The following is a 19,471-nucleotide window of genomic DNA, read 5'->3' on the forward strand; positions in this document are numbered from 1 at the left end:
TAAAAGGAGCAAGGCGACCAGGAGCCAGTACAAGCGTAAGTGGACTAGGTTATGTCGTTGGGTGGACTCTAAGGAGATCGTCCCCTCTTACGTGCACGTTGGATGATGTGCTCTCCTTCTCGACTGACCTAGCGCACTCGGTGTGCAGGTGGACACATGATGCATGTATTTGGCAGCCACGGGGGCCTACAGAAACTCGGAGGAGGAGGTCTTCTCTTCCAACCCGATAGTCAAGAGGCATTTGACGGGCCTTTCCAGACTTTACCCAGCCATCATAAAGCCACACCCTGTGTGGGACCTCAATGTAATGTTGGGCGCCTTGGCGCACAAGCCATTCAAGCCACTGGCGTCCGCGCACATCAGGCTGGTCACCATTAAGACAGCCCTGTTAGTGGGCCTTACTTCGGCTTGCAGAGTGAGCGAGATACAGGCTCTGGTGGCATCAGAGCCATATACTATTTTTCACAAGGACAAGGTAGTCTTGCGGACACACCCAGCTTTCCTACCAAAGGTACTCTCCACTTTCCATCTAAACGAGGAAATAGTCTTATTCCTTGCCGATCCTAAGGACGAGGCTCAAAGGGTTTTACACTGTCTGGATGTCAGACGCACTCTGAGATTCTATCTGGACAGGCCCATGGTCTTCTGCAAGTTGGACGCACTGTTTGTCACTTTCGGGGGGTGGTTATCGGGCATCAAAGGCCTCTATAGCACAGTGGATGGTCTCTACCATCAAGGAGGCCTATGAGGGACGGCACAAGCCACTTCCAGCTAACATGCATGCCCATGCGATCAGAGCCAAGGCCACGGCATTGCATTCCAAAGGCAGGTCCCTTGGCAGGTCATCAGCAGGGTGGCCACCTGGGCCACCCCTTCGGCTTTCTGTAAGCATTACTGTTTGGATGCGGCTTTCGAACAGGCGCTTCTAAGAAACCTATCGATGCAGTGTGGAGGAAAGGGGATGGAACGTAAGAGTAATTATAAGTTACTCATTGTAGTGACTAACATACTCTTAGTCCATAGTCCCCTTTCCTCCATACGTCCCACCATCCTCCCCCCTAATAAAACTGGTGTTATTAAGCAGTGTTAAATTATTGTCAAAGCTTCTATGGGGACTGAGGTGTGGTGCCAGCGGGCGGAGTCAGGGAAGCGCATGCTCCCAGGGGCGCACCCCCGCGGACCTCTACATTTAAAGGGGAAGAAGGTTTTTTCTGGTGAAAAGGGTTCCGTCTCCCATCCTTAGGAAGGGATGCCCATGCAGTATGGAGGAAAGGGGACTATGGACTAAGAGTACTTTAGTCACTATGGTGAGTAACTTATAATTTTCTAGCAACTTACTGATTGGCTGGTCGTGATGATGTAAGGGCAAAAACCTGTTCTCTCTCTCTCACTCCCAACAGGGACAATTCCCACAATGCAAGAGTACAAGAAGAGCTGTCTTTCAAACACACATTTTGAATGGTTTCTGTCCTCTCATGTGTTCCTTATCTTATAATATTTCCAATATCCAGCTTAGCTGCTTCAGAGTTTGTTTTCAGCAGAGGGCGATGTGCGTCGATGCCCCATGGAGGCCTCCGTCTTGATGTCGACGTCACTGAAGGCATATATAGTGTGCGCAGCATCCTTTGGCTTCAGTTCCGTTTTTCGGCGCTTACGCGTCAGATACGGTACACTTCGTTCCTTTGTCAAAGAAATCTTTGAGAGAAATCTTCGAAAATTGCTTCGTCCTCGCCGTCTTCTACTCCGAAATCGGGATTTAAAAAATGCTGTGACTGCATGTCAAAATTGTCAGTTTCAGACCCCCACAGAATATGCCTGTGGTGTCTGCGATCCGCTCATTCTTCGTCTGAGTGTGAGGACTGCCTGTCCATGACGTCGAAAGCCCTGAGAGAGCGCTGAGGGAAACTTGTGGCAGGTAGGATCCATAAGTCCCCATCGACTGTGTCGAAAAGACAAACTTCGGACGAGTCTAGAACAATCCAATCACAAAGTGGTTTCCACCATTAGTCATCGTCAAAACACTCGAAGAAACAGTGTCATAGGTCGCCATCTTAGTCGTCTTTGAGTTCCTCTCCGGAACGGGTCGCATGCCTAACAAAAACAGCCTCCTGGGTTGAGTGGGAAGAATTTAGGCTGAAGATGATGAAGGTATTTGAGAATGCAGCCTTGACCCCCTCCAGTTCTGTCGAAAAGCCATGCTCAGATCGAAAGACCCGATAAAAACATAAGATCAAGACCCAGGCGCCTTTGGGCCGGAAGGCAAAACTCCAAGAGCGTTCGAAAGATCCTTTGAGTCGAGAAAAGTCAATTCGAGGACTGAGTCGTTGACGCTGTGGGCGCCGATAGACTCTTCATCGACGCCATTGGTGCGAAAGACACGTCATCGGCACCAAAAAACCATTCGTCGACGCCTTCAACACAGATGCATCAGGCTTCAAGCTCCTCGATACTACAAGTGTTGAAGTTGTCGATGCAGGCATCGAAACTGTTGACGGTGTCAACAATCTCGGTACCTTTGTCGACGAATATCATGACACCACTGGTTATCAATGAGAAAACATATACCCCTTTACCTAGGGCTGACTTTTTCAAGTCTCTTTCCTCGATTTATGTGGACGCAGAGCCATCATCTGATGAGTCAAGACCGTTTGGACTCCAATATGGTACGCCATCAGTTCCTGAGGCCCTAATCTCTGAAGAATAAAAGACCTTCCAGAGTGCCTGCATGATGCCAGTGGTTTGGACACCTCACCAGAGGTAAAGTTTGGAAGATCAGATCCATCTGATCATGCAGAAATTACCTATAGGCAGCTAATGTCGAGGGTAGTTGGGTATATGGGATGGAGTAGACTAAGCCCAGTTATTGAACAAGATGACCTGAACTATATTCTGGACAGGGGACCTCAGGATGACCCAATTGTTCCATTTCATGCAGCTTTACAAAAGCATGTAACTTCCAATTGGGTCTCACCTGAATTAAATCTGGTGGTCAACAAGTAACTGACTTCTAAATACAGGGTGTCAAGCAGTGATCCCTATCATTTGTCAAAGCACCCAACTCCGGAGAGTCTGGTGGTAGAGGCTAGCACTTCAACCACAAGACAAAATGCCTACCCTACTATCCTTCCTGCTGGGGAGGATAAGCGTTACGACGCACTAGCCAAGAAGGTTTTTTTTTTCCGGCTGGAAGTATGGCCCTGAAGTCAGCTAATGCCACGTGCACTTTGGCTAGGTTCACTCATACCCTTTGGGAGTGTATATCCATGGTGGCTGACCATATCCCCGAAGGGGAAGATCGTGACGGGTATTTGAAGATAGGACGCTATGTGTGAAACCCTCCAGACTGGTCTCGACTCTGCTGACAGTATCAGCAGGGCAATGGCTGCTAGTACAGTTATGCAGAGGTTTGCCTGGTTAAGGAAGTCAGGATTTGCCCCACATGTACAATCCAGACTGCTTAACATGCCCTTTGACGGCACACGTTTGATCGGTAGCAAGGCTGATGAAAGTCCAGAGAAACTGCAAACTTCAAAAGCAGCAGCCACATCCCTTGGTTCTACGATTAGACAACCTCCAAATCGACCCACGGGTCCTTTTGTCACTACTCCACATTTGGAAGAGGCAGAGGACTGTCAGTTCAAAGAGGCAAAAGAAGATTTCCCTGTGGTGGACCGGTAAGAGGTACTAATACTGCCTCAGCAGCAGCTAATTTGCCATCAGCCAGTGCATCAGCTGCCCCAAAACCTCTATGTGGATTTAGTTCACAAGACTGCAGTTGGAGGCAGTCTCTCACAGAATCTGAAGGAATGGCAGGCTATTATTTCAGATGCATGGGCATTGGAAACAGTTGCCCTGGGTCACCGCCTTCCCTTTCTAAAAAAAAAGCCTGAGTAAGCCACCGGGGAACAGCTCTTTCAAAGTTTCAGATCCGCTCCTTATGCAGGAAATAGTAACCCTGCTAGAGAAAGGTGCTATAGAACCAGTACCTGTAGCGGAGAGGAACAAGGGTTGGTACTCCCCGTACCTTCTAATTCCAAAAAAGGACTTAAGAAACTTGAACAAGTTCCTCAGGAAGGACAAGTTCAAGAATGTTTCCCTTTCTCAGATGCTTCAGGCCCTCCAGCTTCAGGACTGGATGGTATCATTGGACCTTCACGATGCTTATTTTCATGTGCCAATCCATCACAAGCACAGAAGGTACCTGAGTTTCGCCGTTGGTGGTTCTCATTATCAGTTTTGAGTTCTGCCATTTGGGCTGACCTCCGACCTGAGAGTTTTCACCATGTTAATGCAGTGATGGCAGCGAGTCTCAGGAGAGGGGGGGATTCACGTCTACCCCTACCTGGACAATTGTCTGATTAGGGCCAGTTCCCCCAAACAGGCCCTGGAAAATCTCTGCTCCACCTGTCACTTCCTTCACAGACTGGGTTTCTCCCTCAACTTCAAGAAGTCTCACATGATACTATCGCAAAGGCTCCAATTCATTGGAACAGTCCTGGATGCATCCCTGGGAAAAGCCCTGGAAAAGCCCTGCCACCAGAGGTGAGGGCTCAAGACATTCTGTTGATGGTCACCAAATTCCATCGTCTACCAGCCTACGATTTTCTGAGGTTGCTCGGCCTCATGGCATCCTGCATTTTTCTGGTGCCAGAGGCTCGCCTGAGAATGAGATCTCTCCAATGGGCTCCGTACACATTCTTTCAGCAATCCTTCTCCACGCTCCTCTGGACCATGCTTCCTTCACTTGATCTTTTGGGCCTCCTTCCCCTCCCTTGACCTCACACAAACAATCCACACCTTCCTATTTGCTTTGTACCTTTAAATCTTGAACTTTTACCTCCATTGGTTTTCTCCCTCGGGCAGGGTTACAGATATACAGGCAAATAAAACCGGCATTAATCCCTTCCCCCTTTTCATATGTGGGTCCGTTGTTTTGAAATGGGGGCCTACTCAACGTATAGTCAGTTCTACAGTTCGTGTCAGCTATGAACTGACTGTTCAGATTGCCGGTTTGATACATGGACCGTGCCGTGGTTGTAGCTGAAGGTAAATTGAGGATTGCAGTCAAGGTCTTGGGCAGTGTCTGGAATGCCTGTTTCATGTGTGGGTAGTGCAGCGGTCCTGTAGTTTCTCACCAGTTCTGAACCTCTCTCCGCCGACAGGCCTTCTTCGTGATGTAGTCCTACGGGGCACACAGAAAGAAACAGGCCAACATGCATGGGGCATATGACTCTGGTACTTGATTCATATAACCAGGCATAGCTAGAAAGGAAAGAGACTGCAGCCCTACCCTGCCTGTGGGGCAGGATTGGCTCTGCTAAAACCCCTAGTACACCTCCCCACCCCAGGCTGAGAGTGTTCCCGTCCCCCTCATGGCAGAGTCTGGGACCTGACCTGTCGCATCACCTTAACAGGGAACCAAGGGAAGCTCCTCCACCATGACCTTTCTTTGCTAATTTTGAGAAAATGTTCTTCCACTTAGGCTTTGCCGAGGATTGGCCTAGAGTTCTGGCAGATGCAAACCCTGCATTGGCAAGCATTTGCCATTCCAAATGTATCTGACATATCCCAGGAAGATTGACTACCTATTTCACAAGAGGCACAGCGGCTACTGTTAGGGAGAATTCTCTGTTAAGGCTATTTTCCTAAACCTAGTGAGTCCCCCAGCAACTTTGCTTGATTTTTGGGGTTTATTCTTTTCTCCTGCTAAGAGAGAGACTCTTTTTCTCCCACTCTTAGGCATGATTTGAGAATGTCCTTTGACTGTAAATGTGTTTTATGGGCTATGGGGTATTTTACTCCATAGGGTGTCATGTGTTTTTGGTATATGTGTTACACAGCACCCTCAGTGCAGTAGCACAGGGGTGTCATAGTGACCCCCAAACATAGACTCCATACCCTGGGAATGACTACTGTTTCCCAGGGCATGTAAAGTCTCCATTGGCTTTACTAGTCTCAAATTGTGAACAGAACCAGTACAAACCATCATATTGTGGACGTACTGGTAGGGGTAATTCGATTGCCCCCCTTGTCGAGTTTCTGGCTGGCGGCAGTGGATACCACGCAAAATATTCCACCGGAATATTTCTTATGGGATTTTCCCATCGATTTTAAACGCACCAATTTTTGGTGCAATGTTAAAGATACCGCCGGGTTATTTATTTAATATTTATTCCCCGGTTGGGTCTTTTTGCCAGGACTCGGTTTTAACATGGCGTTTGTGTACGCCTCTGACACTCTAACCCAAGTCGAGCCCTTTGTTCCACTTTTTGGCGGGCTTCTCCACAGAAGCCCTCCAAATGGTGCCACTCTGCCTGGGGTCTACAGGATGTGTGGGAGGGGGATTAGGCACCCTGGACTGAGTTGCCTTGGCAACTCAAGTCGCACTCTTGTGTGATTGGCCCAGTGATGAGCCGCCCGGCTCACCACTTAGCATGTTTGAGTGACATCTAGGCTGTTGAATGGGGGTTTTTCTGCATAAAAGCAGGGCTTTGGGGACTGGAACTTCAGAAGTCGCCACAGGACCTAAAGAATCCAAAGAGGGGAGAAGCGGAGCCATCTACAACGACGACACCACCGGTGGAGCCCTGCTGTACGAGCTCACCACTTCCCCAACGACAGAGGAGATCTTCTTCCAGGAGAGTCTTCTTCCCTTTGAGCTTGTGGGACCAACCAGTTTGCCTTTTTCGCCTTCCTGGATGTCTCGTGGTCGAATCGCCCGTGACAAGCACCCCGGCGGGCGGATAGCCACGCTTCACCACTACTGCGAATAAAAGGGTCGTACCTTTTAATCGGGAACTCTGCGGCTGGTTTCTTCCCTGGCAGTGCAACGACCTCCAGCTTTCTTGCTCGTCGAGATCATCTTTTCCTCTGGTCGAAGCCACGACTTGCACCCGCTGCCAGGAACAACTGCCACCGCTGGAGCTTTCTCACCATTTCAGTTACTGTGTCCCGCCTGGTCTCCCTTGCAACAGATTGTCCAAGGTGTCCCGTAAATCTTTGACTTTCTAACTGGGTTGACCTCAGACCTGCTAACTTTGCCTTTCTGAACTGATCCAACCTCTTATTGACTTTTCTGCAAAGACTTTTGAGTGCATTTCCACTGTGTGATCTTGGGCACATTCCGCCTTGCTCTCTCCAAGAGTGGTCCTGGCCTATGAACTTTTGGCTCTACAGTAAACCCTGCCTTTCTTGGCTTGCTGTGGTTTCTTAAGTGTTGGTACTGTGTTATTTTCCTACTCTGCCTTTTCTCTCCCTTTTTAAACGAATTATTGGAGTGCCATCTAAGGTTACGCACTCACACTTGTTTTGCTAAATAAGTGGTATCTTAACCTAGACTTGTCGAATAATTAACTAGGGAGGTGTATATACTTATAGTGACTGTGTTTGAACTTGCTTGATATATTAGTGCCAGTGTATTTTCATAAGTGTGTTTTTAAATAAATAATTATATACTTTTATACCAAAGCTCTTTTCAGTGTTTGCTTGTTCTACTGTATTTTTAGCCCTATTGTGTATACTCTATATACTGCCTAACTCTTCTTGAGATAAATCTGACTGCTCAGCCACAGCTACCAGGTAAATCTGGGTGGTGCAGACTGCTACCAATTGGGTTTACTGCTTACTCCTGTGGTCTTAAACTTTTTGCAGTGGTCCCTAAGGGAACTTCACAGGTTTCTGCCTAACAGCTACCACAGTGATGTATGTGTGCCTTTGTAAGTGATCTGATGAGTCTGTGTGCCGAATGCTCCATACATTAGCAAAGCACTGCTGCCTTGATGCCAGAGCCAGGCTCAGAATGTCACAGACAGTACAGAGAAACATCAGAGGTATGTTTGTTTTCAACTACCATTTGCATAATACTGCTTTCTTTTTTTAAATCATGAGTCCATGAAACATCCAATGATTGAGAAAACATCAGCTCTTCGCTCATCCGCCTCCAACTCCCTCAGGGTTAGTCGCTTCTCCAAGCAGCGAGTTGGTGGCAGATCTCTTTCTTCTGCTGGGACCTCCCTCTGGAACAGCCTCCCTGCCTCTCTGAAACTTGAGGAGAACCATCTCTGGTTCCGGAAGCAACTCAAGACCTTCCTCTTTGCTTCTGCTTTCCCTCCGCCTCTCCCCTGCTGATCACTTGGCTGAATCTGAAACCGCACTGGTTACCTCGCTATCGTCTGATCTCAGGCCCAGGTTGCCCCCCTGCCAGTTGCACAACTGCACTGCCCCCCCTGGCAACCCTTGCACTCGGGGAATGTTTCTGTATCCCTACAGCCCCTACTAGCACTTGATACCGGATGTCTGCACTTGCCACCAGCTAGCTGCACTTATTTATCGGCTTTATTTATTTTACTGTTATCTTATGTATTGCACTGCTCCCTCCCCTTTCCCCCTTGCCCCCCCTGCACTTGCGCGATCTCAATGTCACCTGGCCTAGTAGGATCGTTGCCTCTGTTTCCCCTCCCTTGCCTCGCCACGCCTTGAAACATTTGGGTATAGGCGCGTTATAAATGCCATATCATATCATATATCATTGTTAAGCTTTTGGTGACTGGCATAAGCGACACTTGAGAATTAATGTGTCCTAGGATGCAATAAAGATTCATCCCTCAAACTGAGCTTGCACGTATTTGGTGTTAATGAGTAAATAATGTCATCAACTTTTCTTTTGTAATGGTAAAGGTATACACTGTAGGCCCAGATTATGCTCATGCTGAAGCTCGAAAATCACCAGCGCTCGATGGCAAAGTTGAACGGGACAGTGAGGGGAAGGAAGTCCGGTATCCAGTGATCCTGAATGCTAGAGAAAAGCTGATTGCTTGGAAAGTCTGCCTTGCATTTAAGGTAATATGCTGGTATAGCTATTTAACATACACTACAAACTGCTATATTGATGGAATTAATGGAAATTTTAGCATCAGTTTATTTCATCTTTCTGAAAAAACATTGTTTATAAAGTGTCAGTCGGTTTTCAGAATTGGCAATTCTGAGCAGTTGGAGCTGGCCATGTGGCTAAATGCATGTAATACTTGGTGAGAGATGTTAAATACCCTGCGGTGGATGTGTGTGAGGGGGCGGTGGGAGGATTTTGGGAGGCCGCCCTTCTATGGTTTGCAGGAAAGACACTGAGAGGTTAGCCAAACCTAATCAAGGGAAGGTAGCAGAGCGGCAACACTTAGTCTCCGGAAGGGTGTGAGAGTGATCTAGGCCTACAGTGGGTCCACACAGAGCTATACCAGTAATTCTAGTTAGACAGGCAAGTATAGAAAAATACAGTTGTTTATTAGGCCTTTAAAGTACACACTAAGGAGTGTGTGACAGGCATGTTATCAAGAAAGAGACAGCCTCAAAAGGGTTTGTTTGAAAACCTTTATTTACTAAGGTTCCTGGGTTGGTGTAATTCCTGACTAGCCCCAACTCTAAAGGGGTAATTCCCTTAACTGATCTTTCTAATGACCGCCGTTGTCTAATAGTCCAAAACAAAAGTCTGTCTGTCTCTAAACCTATGCTTGCCCTCACTCTATACAAAAATGTGATATGAAGTCTTTTTAAAAAGGAAAATTGTGGTTCAACAAAACTAGGGAAATCAAAGTTGGTCAGGTGGTCTTCTCACTGGATGCTGTTTGGTCACTGTCACACAAATTAGTTCAATCAATAGGGCTATTCGTAAGGCCTTCTCCACAAGCCCCTTTGTAGGTGTCTTTGATTTCCTTGGGGTTCCCTTCCCCAATCTTCAGCTTCAAAACACTTGAAAACACCATGGAAGAAATGTAACGCAGTTCCGTTTGTAAGCTTCTCAGCGTACCTTTTCCCATGCTTCAATCCTTTCAATACTATAAATAAAACTACCAAGTCTCCAACTTGGTTGGGCCTCTTAGGGTTCCCTTCCCAGAGCTTAGGCCTCTTCCAGAAAAACATAATAGATCACAGTTCCTTCTTGACTTCACAGGGTGCCCTACCTGAGGTTCAGGCCCCTCTAATTCAAAACAAAAATTCAGCTGGTCCAGATGTACCTTTTAACTTTTGCACAACCCTTCTCATATATCTTTAGAAAACGCTAGGCTCTTTGCTTTTCCTGAGCGCGACCACTCTGATCCTTTGCCCCTCTCTTTGCTTTCTTTGACTTTTCTTGCTACCTTTTTTTCCTTCAGATGCTTCCTGCACCCCTTTTCTTCTTTCCTTTCCCTGCACACTTGCACTGTTTATTCTTGCTTTTCTTATCGTGCCCTTGGTACTTGTCCTTTGGATTGTGTCTTCCCACGTATTCCTCATGTTTGATATCTCCAATATCCAGCTTCAGCTGCATCGCAAATTCTTTTTAGGCAGAGGACGCTGTGCGTTTATGTAATCGACTCAATGTCCCTCGAGGGCTTCTGTCTCGAGGATGATGTCATCACAGGCATATAAAGCACGTGCAGTGCCTGTTGGCTTCAGTTCAGTTTTTCTGAGTAAGCTTACACTTTGAGAACTATGTCGCGCTTCAGAAAATTCCTCGAGAAATATCCAAAAATGTCTCTTCAACACCAACTACCCCGAAGAACGGGTTTAAAAAGTGTCAAGACTGCAATGCCAGGATGTCGCTGACCGATCTGCATCGAGTATGCTTGTGGTGTCTTGGTGTGGAGCACATGACCTCAGCCTGTTCAAAGCGTCAATTGGTGACCGGAAAAGCTCTAAAGGAGCGTAGGGGGAAATTGGTGGTAGGTAGATTGCCTAAGAAATCCCAATCGACTACCCCACCGAAGAAACCTTCTTCTGAGGAAGCATGAGACGACGATCCTCAAAGAAAGAAGGAAAAAAGGTCCAGGTCAAGGAGTGGCTCCCAGCACTCCTCCTCGTCATCGTCGAAGTCAAAGAAGAGGCATCTTAAATCACCTACTTCAACATCCTCGTCCGACTCCTCTCCTGAGAGGGCTATATCCTGTCCCGCTAAGGCCTCCACTCAGGAAAGAAATGCTTAAGATATTTGAGAACCAGAAACCCTTGAAACAGGCAGGCCATGCTCCTACAGCACCTTCTGAAGCAGGCAAAGAAAGGGCTTGAGCCAAATCCTGCGCGTCCTGAAGCCCAGGGCGAAGGCCAGATCCCCATCTAGAGCCGTCGAGGCCTTGACACAATGAAAAGTCATTGAGGGATCCTTCGAGTCATAAGTCGAAAGACAGGTCGAGGTAGTCCATGCCAACTGCGCCATCGAAGCCTCCAGTGCCACCGAAGTCGAAAGGATCTTCATCTAAGACATCGACTCCTCGGGCATCAGGCTTGAAATTTTCCCAGCCTTCGACGCCTTTACCTGAGATAAAGAAAACCTGCATTCCTTTACCAAGAAAGTATTTCCTTAAATCTCTAACCTCTATTTATGAGGACAATGAGCCATCTGATAATGAGGCGCCCTTTGATGTGCAGTATAGCACACTAAATGACCCTGATAGTTTTGTATCCGAGGAATCCAGACTGAAAGACTTATATGAAAATTTGCAAACAGCCAGTGGAGTAGATACTTCAACAGAATTGGAATTTGGAAAGTCTGAATCAGATGAGCATGCAGAATGCCTCTTACAGCCAGTTGATGACCAGGGTAGTGGATTACCTGGGATGGAGCAGACCCGCCCTCCCTTTCGAACAGGATGACCTTACAGATATCCTAGATAAAGGTCCTCAAAAGGATCCCATCTTAACTTTTCATACTGCTCTTCAGAAAAGAGTAAGTGCCATTTGGGACGCACTGAAGTCAAGTCCGGCAGTAAATAAGAACCTGACAAGGAAATACCGCCCATCAAGTGTGACCCCAGCTACTTGTCGAAACACCCTAACTCAGAAAGTCTGGTGGTGCAGGCAGCAATCGCTACCTCGAAACAGGCAGCTAATACGACCATCCCACCAGATAGGGTTGATAAAAGGGTAGATACCTGGTCAAGAAAAGTATTTTCTGCTGGGAGCATTGCTCTTAAATCCGCCAACTCCACATGTGTCTTGGCAAAGTTTTCATACACTGTATGGGACTGCATTTCTTTGGCGGCTGAGCATATTCCCAAAGGGGAGGAAAGAGACGGTTTCTTGGCCATTGTTAAGGATGGCAAGGAAGCCATGTGCGAGTCTCTTCAGTCGGATTTGGATTCTGCTGACATCAGCAGAGCCATGGCAGCAAGCACCGTAATTCACAGATTTGCGTGGTTAAGGAAATGTAGATTTGCAACGGACGTGCAGTCTAGACTCCTTAACATGCCTTTTGACGGGGTCTCATCTTTTTGTCAGCAAGGCTGACGAAAGTCTTGAGAAGCTGCAGACCTCGAAGGCGGCATCCAAGTCCTTGGGTGCCGCTATTAAGGAAGCCTCTGCCTTTTCACCCCAGTGGACTGTCATGGAGGGGTAGATCCTTTCGCTACTGCTCCTAAATTGAAAGAGGGAGAGGAATGGCTGGTCAATGAGGCCAAATAAGATTCCCTCATGGTGGACGAGGGAGAGGTGCAAAGTCCGCTCAAGCAACGGCATCTTTACCAACAGCCACTGCTTCAGCCGCCTCAAAACCTCTCTGAGGTCTTGAGGCACGACACCCCTGTTGGAGGCAGACTGTCTCAGCATCGGAAAGAATGGTGAGACATTACTTCGGATGTTTGTGAATTAGAAACCATTGCCCAAGGTTACTGCCTCCCCTTCATTCAGAGACCTCCGAACCATCCACCGGGAGCCATTATTTGAAGGTTCCAGGTCTGTTCCTTGTGCAGGAAATGTTGACCCTGCTAGAGAAAGGTGCTATAGAGCCGGTACTTGTAGCGGAGAGGGACAAAGATGGTATGCTCCATATTTCCTAATGCCCAAGAAGGACGGAGGACTGGGACCCATCTTGGATTTGCCGCAAGCAAGTTCCTCAGGAAGGTCAAGTTCAAGATGGTCACACTTTCTCAGATCGTTCAGGCTCTCCAACTGCAGGATTGGATGGTGTCATTGGACCTTCAGGATGATTATTGTCCTGTGCCAATCCATCTCAAGCACAGAAGGTTAAGGTTCGCCGTTGAGGGTTCTCATTATCAGTTTAGAGTTCTGCCATTCGGGTTGACCCCTGCCCGAGGGTTTTCAACAAACGATGGCAGTGGTGGTAGCGAGTCTTGGGAGAGGGGGGATTCACATCTACCCACTTGGACGATTGGCTGATCAGGGCGCATTCTCCTGAACAAGTCCTGGATCATCTCAATGTCGCCTGCCACTCTTTTCACAGATTGGGCTTATTCCTCAATTACAAGAAGTCCCATATGATACTATCTCAAAGCTCCAGTTCATCGGGCCGTTCTGGATACATCCTTGGGAAAGAGCTTGCCCCCGATGTGAGGGCTCAAGACATTCTGCAGATGGTCTCAAGTTTCAGATTGCACAGCGTATCACGGCCTTCAACTTTTTGAGGTTGCTCAGCCCCAAGGCATCCAGCATTTTTCTGGTTCCATGGGCTCGCCTGAAAATTAGATCCCTTCAATGGGCTCTCAGGACACAATGGTCTCAATTATCTGGCAGCATGTCGGACCTACTTCAGGTTCCAAGCAGGGTCGCTCAGGATCTCCTGTGGTGGGCCTGTGAGGACAACATTCTGAAGGGAGAACCTTTTTGGCAACCATGGCCGGATATAACAGTAGTGACGGATGCCTCACTCACGGGGTGGGAAGCCCACAACAACGGGCGACCAGTGTCAACAGGAATTGCGAACGGAGGAGCTCTAGGAGACACGTTTGTGGTGGACTGGGAGTTTCTGCTCCTTTATGCGTTTCCTCCAGTCCCCGTCATTCCTCACCTGATCAAGAGGTTGAGAATGTTCCGGAAACACATGATCCCAATTGCCCCGGATTGGACCAGGAGGACTTGGACTCCGGACCTTCTGGACATGTCCATGTCCCCTCCAATATGTCTTCCACAAAGAGAGGACCTTCTCTCGTGAGAGGAGGGTTGGGTTCTCCATCCAGAGGTCAAGACACTCAACCTTCACACATGGTTTCTGAGAGGTTGAGATACAGGCATTGGGACCTCCCAGATGATGTAATGGAGATTTTGCTTTCGGCCAGAAGGCCTGCAATGAAGGCTTTGTACCACTGCCGTTGGAACATATTCTGAGGCTGGTGCAGGTATAAGAATGTGGACCCTTTGCAAAACACTGGAGGTGTTCTCCTTTCTGCTACTTGGCCAATCTGGGGCTCCAGGTTGTGACCATTAAAGGTTCTTTGGCAGCACTTTCCATCTTCAAGCGCTCATCTGATGAAACTTCATATTTTAAGATTCCTTTGGTGATACAATTTATGAAAGGACTCACTAATGTGTTCCCTCTATCTCCCTTTCAGGTTCCCGTTTGGGACCTTAATCTGGTGTTAACTTTTCTTATGTGTGCACCATTTGAACCATTCCAATGTCCCTAAAGGTTACTAACGTTAAAGACCATCTGGTTGGTAGCACTAACTTCAACCCGTAGAGTGAGCGAGTTGCAGGTAGTATCCTCTAAACCACCATTTATAGTATTTCACAAGGACAAGGTCGTCCTGTGATCAAGCCTTCATTTCTACCTAAGGTCATTTCAGACTTCCATTTAGGACAAAAGATTGTGTTACCCGCTTTCTATCCTCCACCTCACTCTGGCAAGGAGGAGGGGAGGTTGCACAGGCTTCATCCACGAAGGGCTTGGAGCTTCTACATTTCAAGGTTGTCAAAACTTTGTCTGGATGACCAACTATTCATAGGTTATACGGGTCATAGATTGGGGTCAGGCTGTAACAAAGCAGACCTTATCCAGATGGATTGTTCTAGCTATTTCCGAATGCTACAGGCTGGCGGGCAAGGATCCTACAGAAGGCTTGAGGGCTTATTCCACTAGAGGAATGGCTACTTCTTCTGCTCTGCAAAGAGGTGGTCCTATTTAAAACATTTGTGAGGAACCTACGTGGTCTAGAATACACACTTTCACTAAGCATTTGCCTAGATTCTACCTTAAGTCAGGATGGAAGCTTTGAAAAAGCTGTCCTACATTCTGTTCATGGAAACCATTGATGGCAGAATTCGTACTCCCTCCACCAAAGCAAACACTGCTTTGGGAGTGGGAGGATACAATCTATTCAAAGAACAAGTTACTTACCCCTGGTAACATTCTTTCAACTGGATGTTCCTCTCACATATTCCTCATCGCCCTCCCAGCCTACTTCTCTGTAGAATATCCTGTGCTATTACAGCTTTTGCTCCTTCAGAGCCTAGTACAGTTGAACTCGCTTTGACGCGGGTAGTTCTACTTGAGAATGACATGAAAAAATTGAACTGAAACCAATGGACACTGCATGTGCTATATATGCCTGTGATGAGACAGAGACCCTCGAGGGACATTGAGTCGACTGCATGGACGCACAGCGCCCTCTGCTGAAAAAAAAATTACGAAGCAGCTGAAGCTGGATATTGGAGATATCAAAGATGAGGAATACATGGGAGTAACATCCAGCCGGAAGAACGTTCCCAGGGGTAAGTAACTTGTTCTTCTCTTCTCGTGCTACCTTGCACCCTCTTTTCTGGTTTCCGTTTTTATCTGTCCCATGGAACCTTTCCTTTTTTTAAATTTATTTTTATTTTCACATTCTTCAACAAAAAACGTATGTGCCAACATTCGGCACTAAACGTAGGGAAAAGAAGAAAAAAGGATAACAAATATAAACCACAATAAGATAGTAACAATAGCACAGACAAACAAAGTAAATCAGTTTTAGTCGCAACTCACTTGAGTATTACAACCCCAGCTTTCATTTCCCATCTTATATTCTCTTCTCACTTATTGCTATCGGTTCCTGGGCTTCCACCTGTTTGAGGATAGGCTTTCCCGTGGTGTTTCAGACTGAGCAACCAAATGGTGAATATATGACCACCATATGTCTCTGGGCCTGGCCTGGGCGTGTAGTGGTCTGCCATATTCCATCTCAATGTCATTACAATATGAGACGTCTGAACACCACTGGACAAGACTCAGAGATTGAGTCCCCACACCATTGCCACCCGTCTTTTTGCCAAAAGTAAAACAAACCCGATTAGCTTCCTCATACCGCTGGGGATAAGTTTAGTATAGCCTAGCAATGCCATCATCGGGTTGGGTCCAGCCTTTCACTCATAATTTCACTTAGCGTCTCAAAGACTCCTTCCCAAAAGATAGGATCATAGGGCATCCCCATGCAAGGTGTCGGCTGTTGTACTGCCACAACTTACACAGTTCTCTGAGACCTCTGGGTAAAATCTGTCTGAGGAGGGCGTATGATAAAATTGATGCAAATATTTAAAGTGAATCAGTTTAAATCTAGCATTGAGTGCCACCCTCTTAGCCTCCTCGCAGGAGTAGCCCATGTCACATCTGGAATCTTACAACCCAATTTAATTTCCCATTTGTCTCAGGAGGGGGAACCTATTTTCAATTTTGTTTTGAGGCACATTTTGTATATAACAGAAACCACTTTGCTACTATTACCACTCTGGAGCATTTTTCAAGTATTGGAGCCACCTTGGGTTCCCTAGGGAAAGTCGAGAATATCTGCCTTATGGAATTTCTCAATCTAAAATACAAGAACACGTCTAGGGATCTAAGTTCTCGTCTGTCCTTCATCTCTTCAGGTGTTATAAACTGCCCATTCTAAAAGAGATCGCGAAAGCAAATCATCTTCACTCGCTTCATAAATGTGACATAGCTCTTTTCACTAATTCGAGGAATTCCCGGTATGTGCATAACCGGCAGGACTGGAGAGTAGATAACCTTGCCTTTAGAAATGTGCATGATTCGGACCCATGCTTTACAAGTCAGTTCTACCATATTCTTCACTTTAAAGGTAATATTTGGTGCTGTCAGAATAACTGACCTTAAGAGGTGTGGTGATGCCAGTGCTTGCTCGACTTCTACATGTCTCCTGTCTACCTGATTCCCGAACCAATAAAGGAGAAACCCTGCCTTGGCAACATCGTAATATGGTTCAAAATTCGGCAGTGCCAAGCCCCACTCATTTATTGGCGCAACTAGCTTTTCCCACAAGATCCTGGCCTGCTTCCCTACTCAGATGAACCGTAGGAGCATGGACCTCCGATCCCGAAAAAAATTCCTTGGTATCGCCAACGGGGCATTGAGGAACACATATAAAAAACAGGGTAACAGCACCATTTTGACCAAGGAGATTCTCTCTTAAAGATTTAGGGGAAGATCCTTCCACTGTTGTCTTAGCCTGATCCAATACTCTCTGGTAGTTATGTGTATATAAAACATTCACAACTCGGGCAACTTCTATCCCCAAATACTGAGCATGGTCTCCATGCCATTGAAACCCCCATTTATTCGCAAAGCGTTCAACACTATCTGTGAGCGGGAAAAGGACCGATTTAGTAGCATTCATTCTAAGCACAGATAAGTTTCTAAATGCCAGAACGTCCCACATAATCGGGTCAAGGTTTCATTTAGGGTTAGTGAAAAAGAGCACCATGTTGTCCGCATAAAGGGAAACCACCACTCTAAGCGTAGAGATTAACCCCCTATGCAAATTACGTTACCTTATCCCCTCCGCCAACAGCTCAATCGCTAGTACGATCAGCAGCAGGGACAAAGGGCATCTGTGTCGAGTGCCTCTTCCCAGCATAATATTTGAGGTAAGTTGTGCCCATTAACCCTAATCATAGCACATGACTGTGCATAGAGCAGTGAGGCCAGCGAGATGAACTGTTCCCCCATCCCCCTCCTGCTTAATACTGTCAACAGTGAAGTCCACTCCGAGTCAAATGCCTTTGTGGTGCCTAGAAGTGCAGCCACCACCGACTCATCTTGCTGCGCTGCCGCCATTAACCCAAACATCCTACTCAATCCATAAGAGGTAGAGCGTCCCGCTATAAACCCGGATTGATCCCCCTTCACTGTCTTATGCATTAGCAGCGCCAATCTGGATGCCAGCATTTTGGCCAGAATCTCATCTAGATTAATAAGGGATATAGGCCGGTAAGAAGAGCAGTCGTCTGCCTCCTTATCTGGTTTAAGCAGCAACACTACCACTGCTTCCCTCAGGGAATCTGGTAGCCGACCATCTTTCAAACTTTGATACATCTGCAGTAAATAAGGTTCTAATTTCTGAGCATAATATTTGTAAGTTTCAGCTGTGTATCCATTCGGTCCTGGAGATTTTCCCGATGGGAGATATTTAATTGCCGACAGCACCTCTTCCAACGACAGAGGATGGCCCAGCCAGTTCCTTTCCTTGTCCATGCACCAGTACAGGGCCACTCGAACTAGATACCCTGTATCTCTTGTTGAGAAACAGATAACCAGGAAGAGTATAATTGTCCATAGAACCTGCAGAATTCCTGGACTATCTCTGAGTCTGCACATTTCTCCACACATTGTGCGTCCCTGATTGATAAAACCTGATTCTTGAAACCTTCTGGTCTTGCAGTCCGTGCCAGTAATATGCCTGGGCGCTGCCCCTCACCATGTTGTTGCACTGCCATTTTCCCCAGGAGAAACGGCACCTCTCTATGTGCCAGTTCATTAAATAAGTGTAATTGTTTTTTTTTTTTAATCTCCGCCTGTACTATCTTTGAGAGTGTAGCTGTCTTTGACTGTAATCCACATATACAGGCCTTGGCATCTGTGAGTTCCCTACGAATTTGCTTTAGCACCCCAGCTTCTTTTGAAATGCATTGCCCTCCAATTAGACATTTACACAACACTCCCACAATAGCACAGGTGACTCCACCGACCCAACATTGATTTCAAAGAAAGTGTTGATAGCTTTGATAAATCTTTCTTGGAACAGTCCATCAGACAGCCCCTCACCTTTAAATATCCACAGGGCCATCCCCCACACCGGTAGTTCGATGGTTAACAACACTGGGGTATGAAAGAGGATGGCGGAAATTTCCAACCAAAAATACTCTGTGTCTTCACAAAGAGGCAGCTAAGTACTACAGAGACGCAATCCTAGAAGCAAAAAAAGCTAAACTGGAGGAGCGTATTCTGGGTGCCAAAATAGCAACAGAGAATTGTTTAACATTTTAAATGATCTTAAGGGGAAAAACTCAGGAAGCACAGCTAGCTGTTGATGATGCATGGTGCCTGAAAATTCACAACACTTTTGTGGACAAGGTCAAACAATATCTAGGGCCCACACTGCCCAACTTGCACAGGCGGTGGGTGTAGAAACCACTCCCCTTAGTAAGGATGAGAACGATGAAGCCGACATCTTCTCATTTAAGCAGATTACAACTGAGAAGTTATCTGTAATTGTTGAGAATCTCAAACCCACCACCTGCATGGGTGACATTTTCCCTGTTTCCCTGTTTAAGAAATACTTTCTCAGTATAGCTGCCCCAGTCACACTATTCATCAGTCGCTCTTTTAAAGAAGGGACAGTTCCTGGATGTACTAAGGAGGCCTGGATCACCCTGCTACTAAAAAAAAGAAGGCTTGTACCCGGTTGAGTCACTGAATTACTGCCCTGTAACCAATGTC

General features: G+C 46.8%; 1 protein-coding gene across 1 annotated transcript in view; it reads left to right on the plus strand.

Annotated features, from left to right (window-relative positions):
- PPIP5K2 (diphosphoinositol pentakisphosphate kinase 2) overlaps window positions 1-19,471 on the plus strand; it is a 2,362,281-nt gene that overhangs the window by 554,886 nt on the left and 1,787,924 nt on the right. Inside the window, exon 9 of the mRNA XM_069625464.1 lies at window positions 8,677-8,838. Within this exon, the coding sequence (XP_069481565.1) occupies window positions 8,677-8,838 (162 nt within the window). The remainder of the gene's footprint in view (window positions 1-8,676; window positions 8,839-19,471) is intronic.

The sequence above is a fragment of the Ambystoma mexicanum genome, chromosome 6p (genome assembly GCF_040938575.1).
Source record: "Ambystoma mexicanum isolate Mex_15411 chromosome 6p, UKY_AmexF1_1, whole genome shotgun sequence".
In the NCBI taxonomy this organism is placed as follows: domain Eukaryota; kingdom Metazoa; phylum Chordata; class Amphibia; order Caudata; family Ambystomatidae; genus Ambystoma; species Ambystoma mexicanum.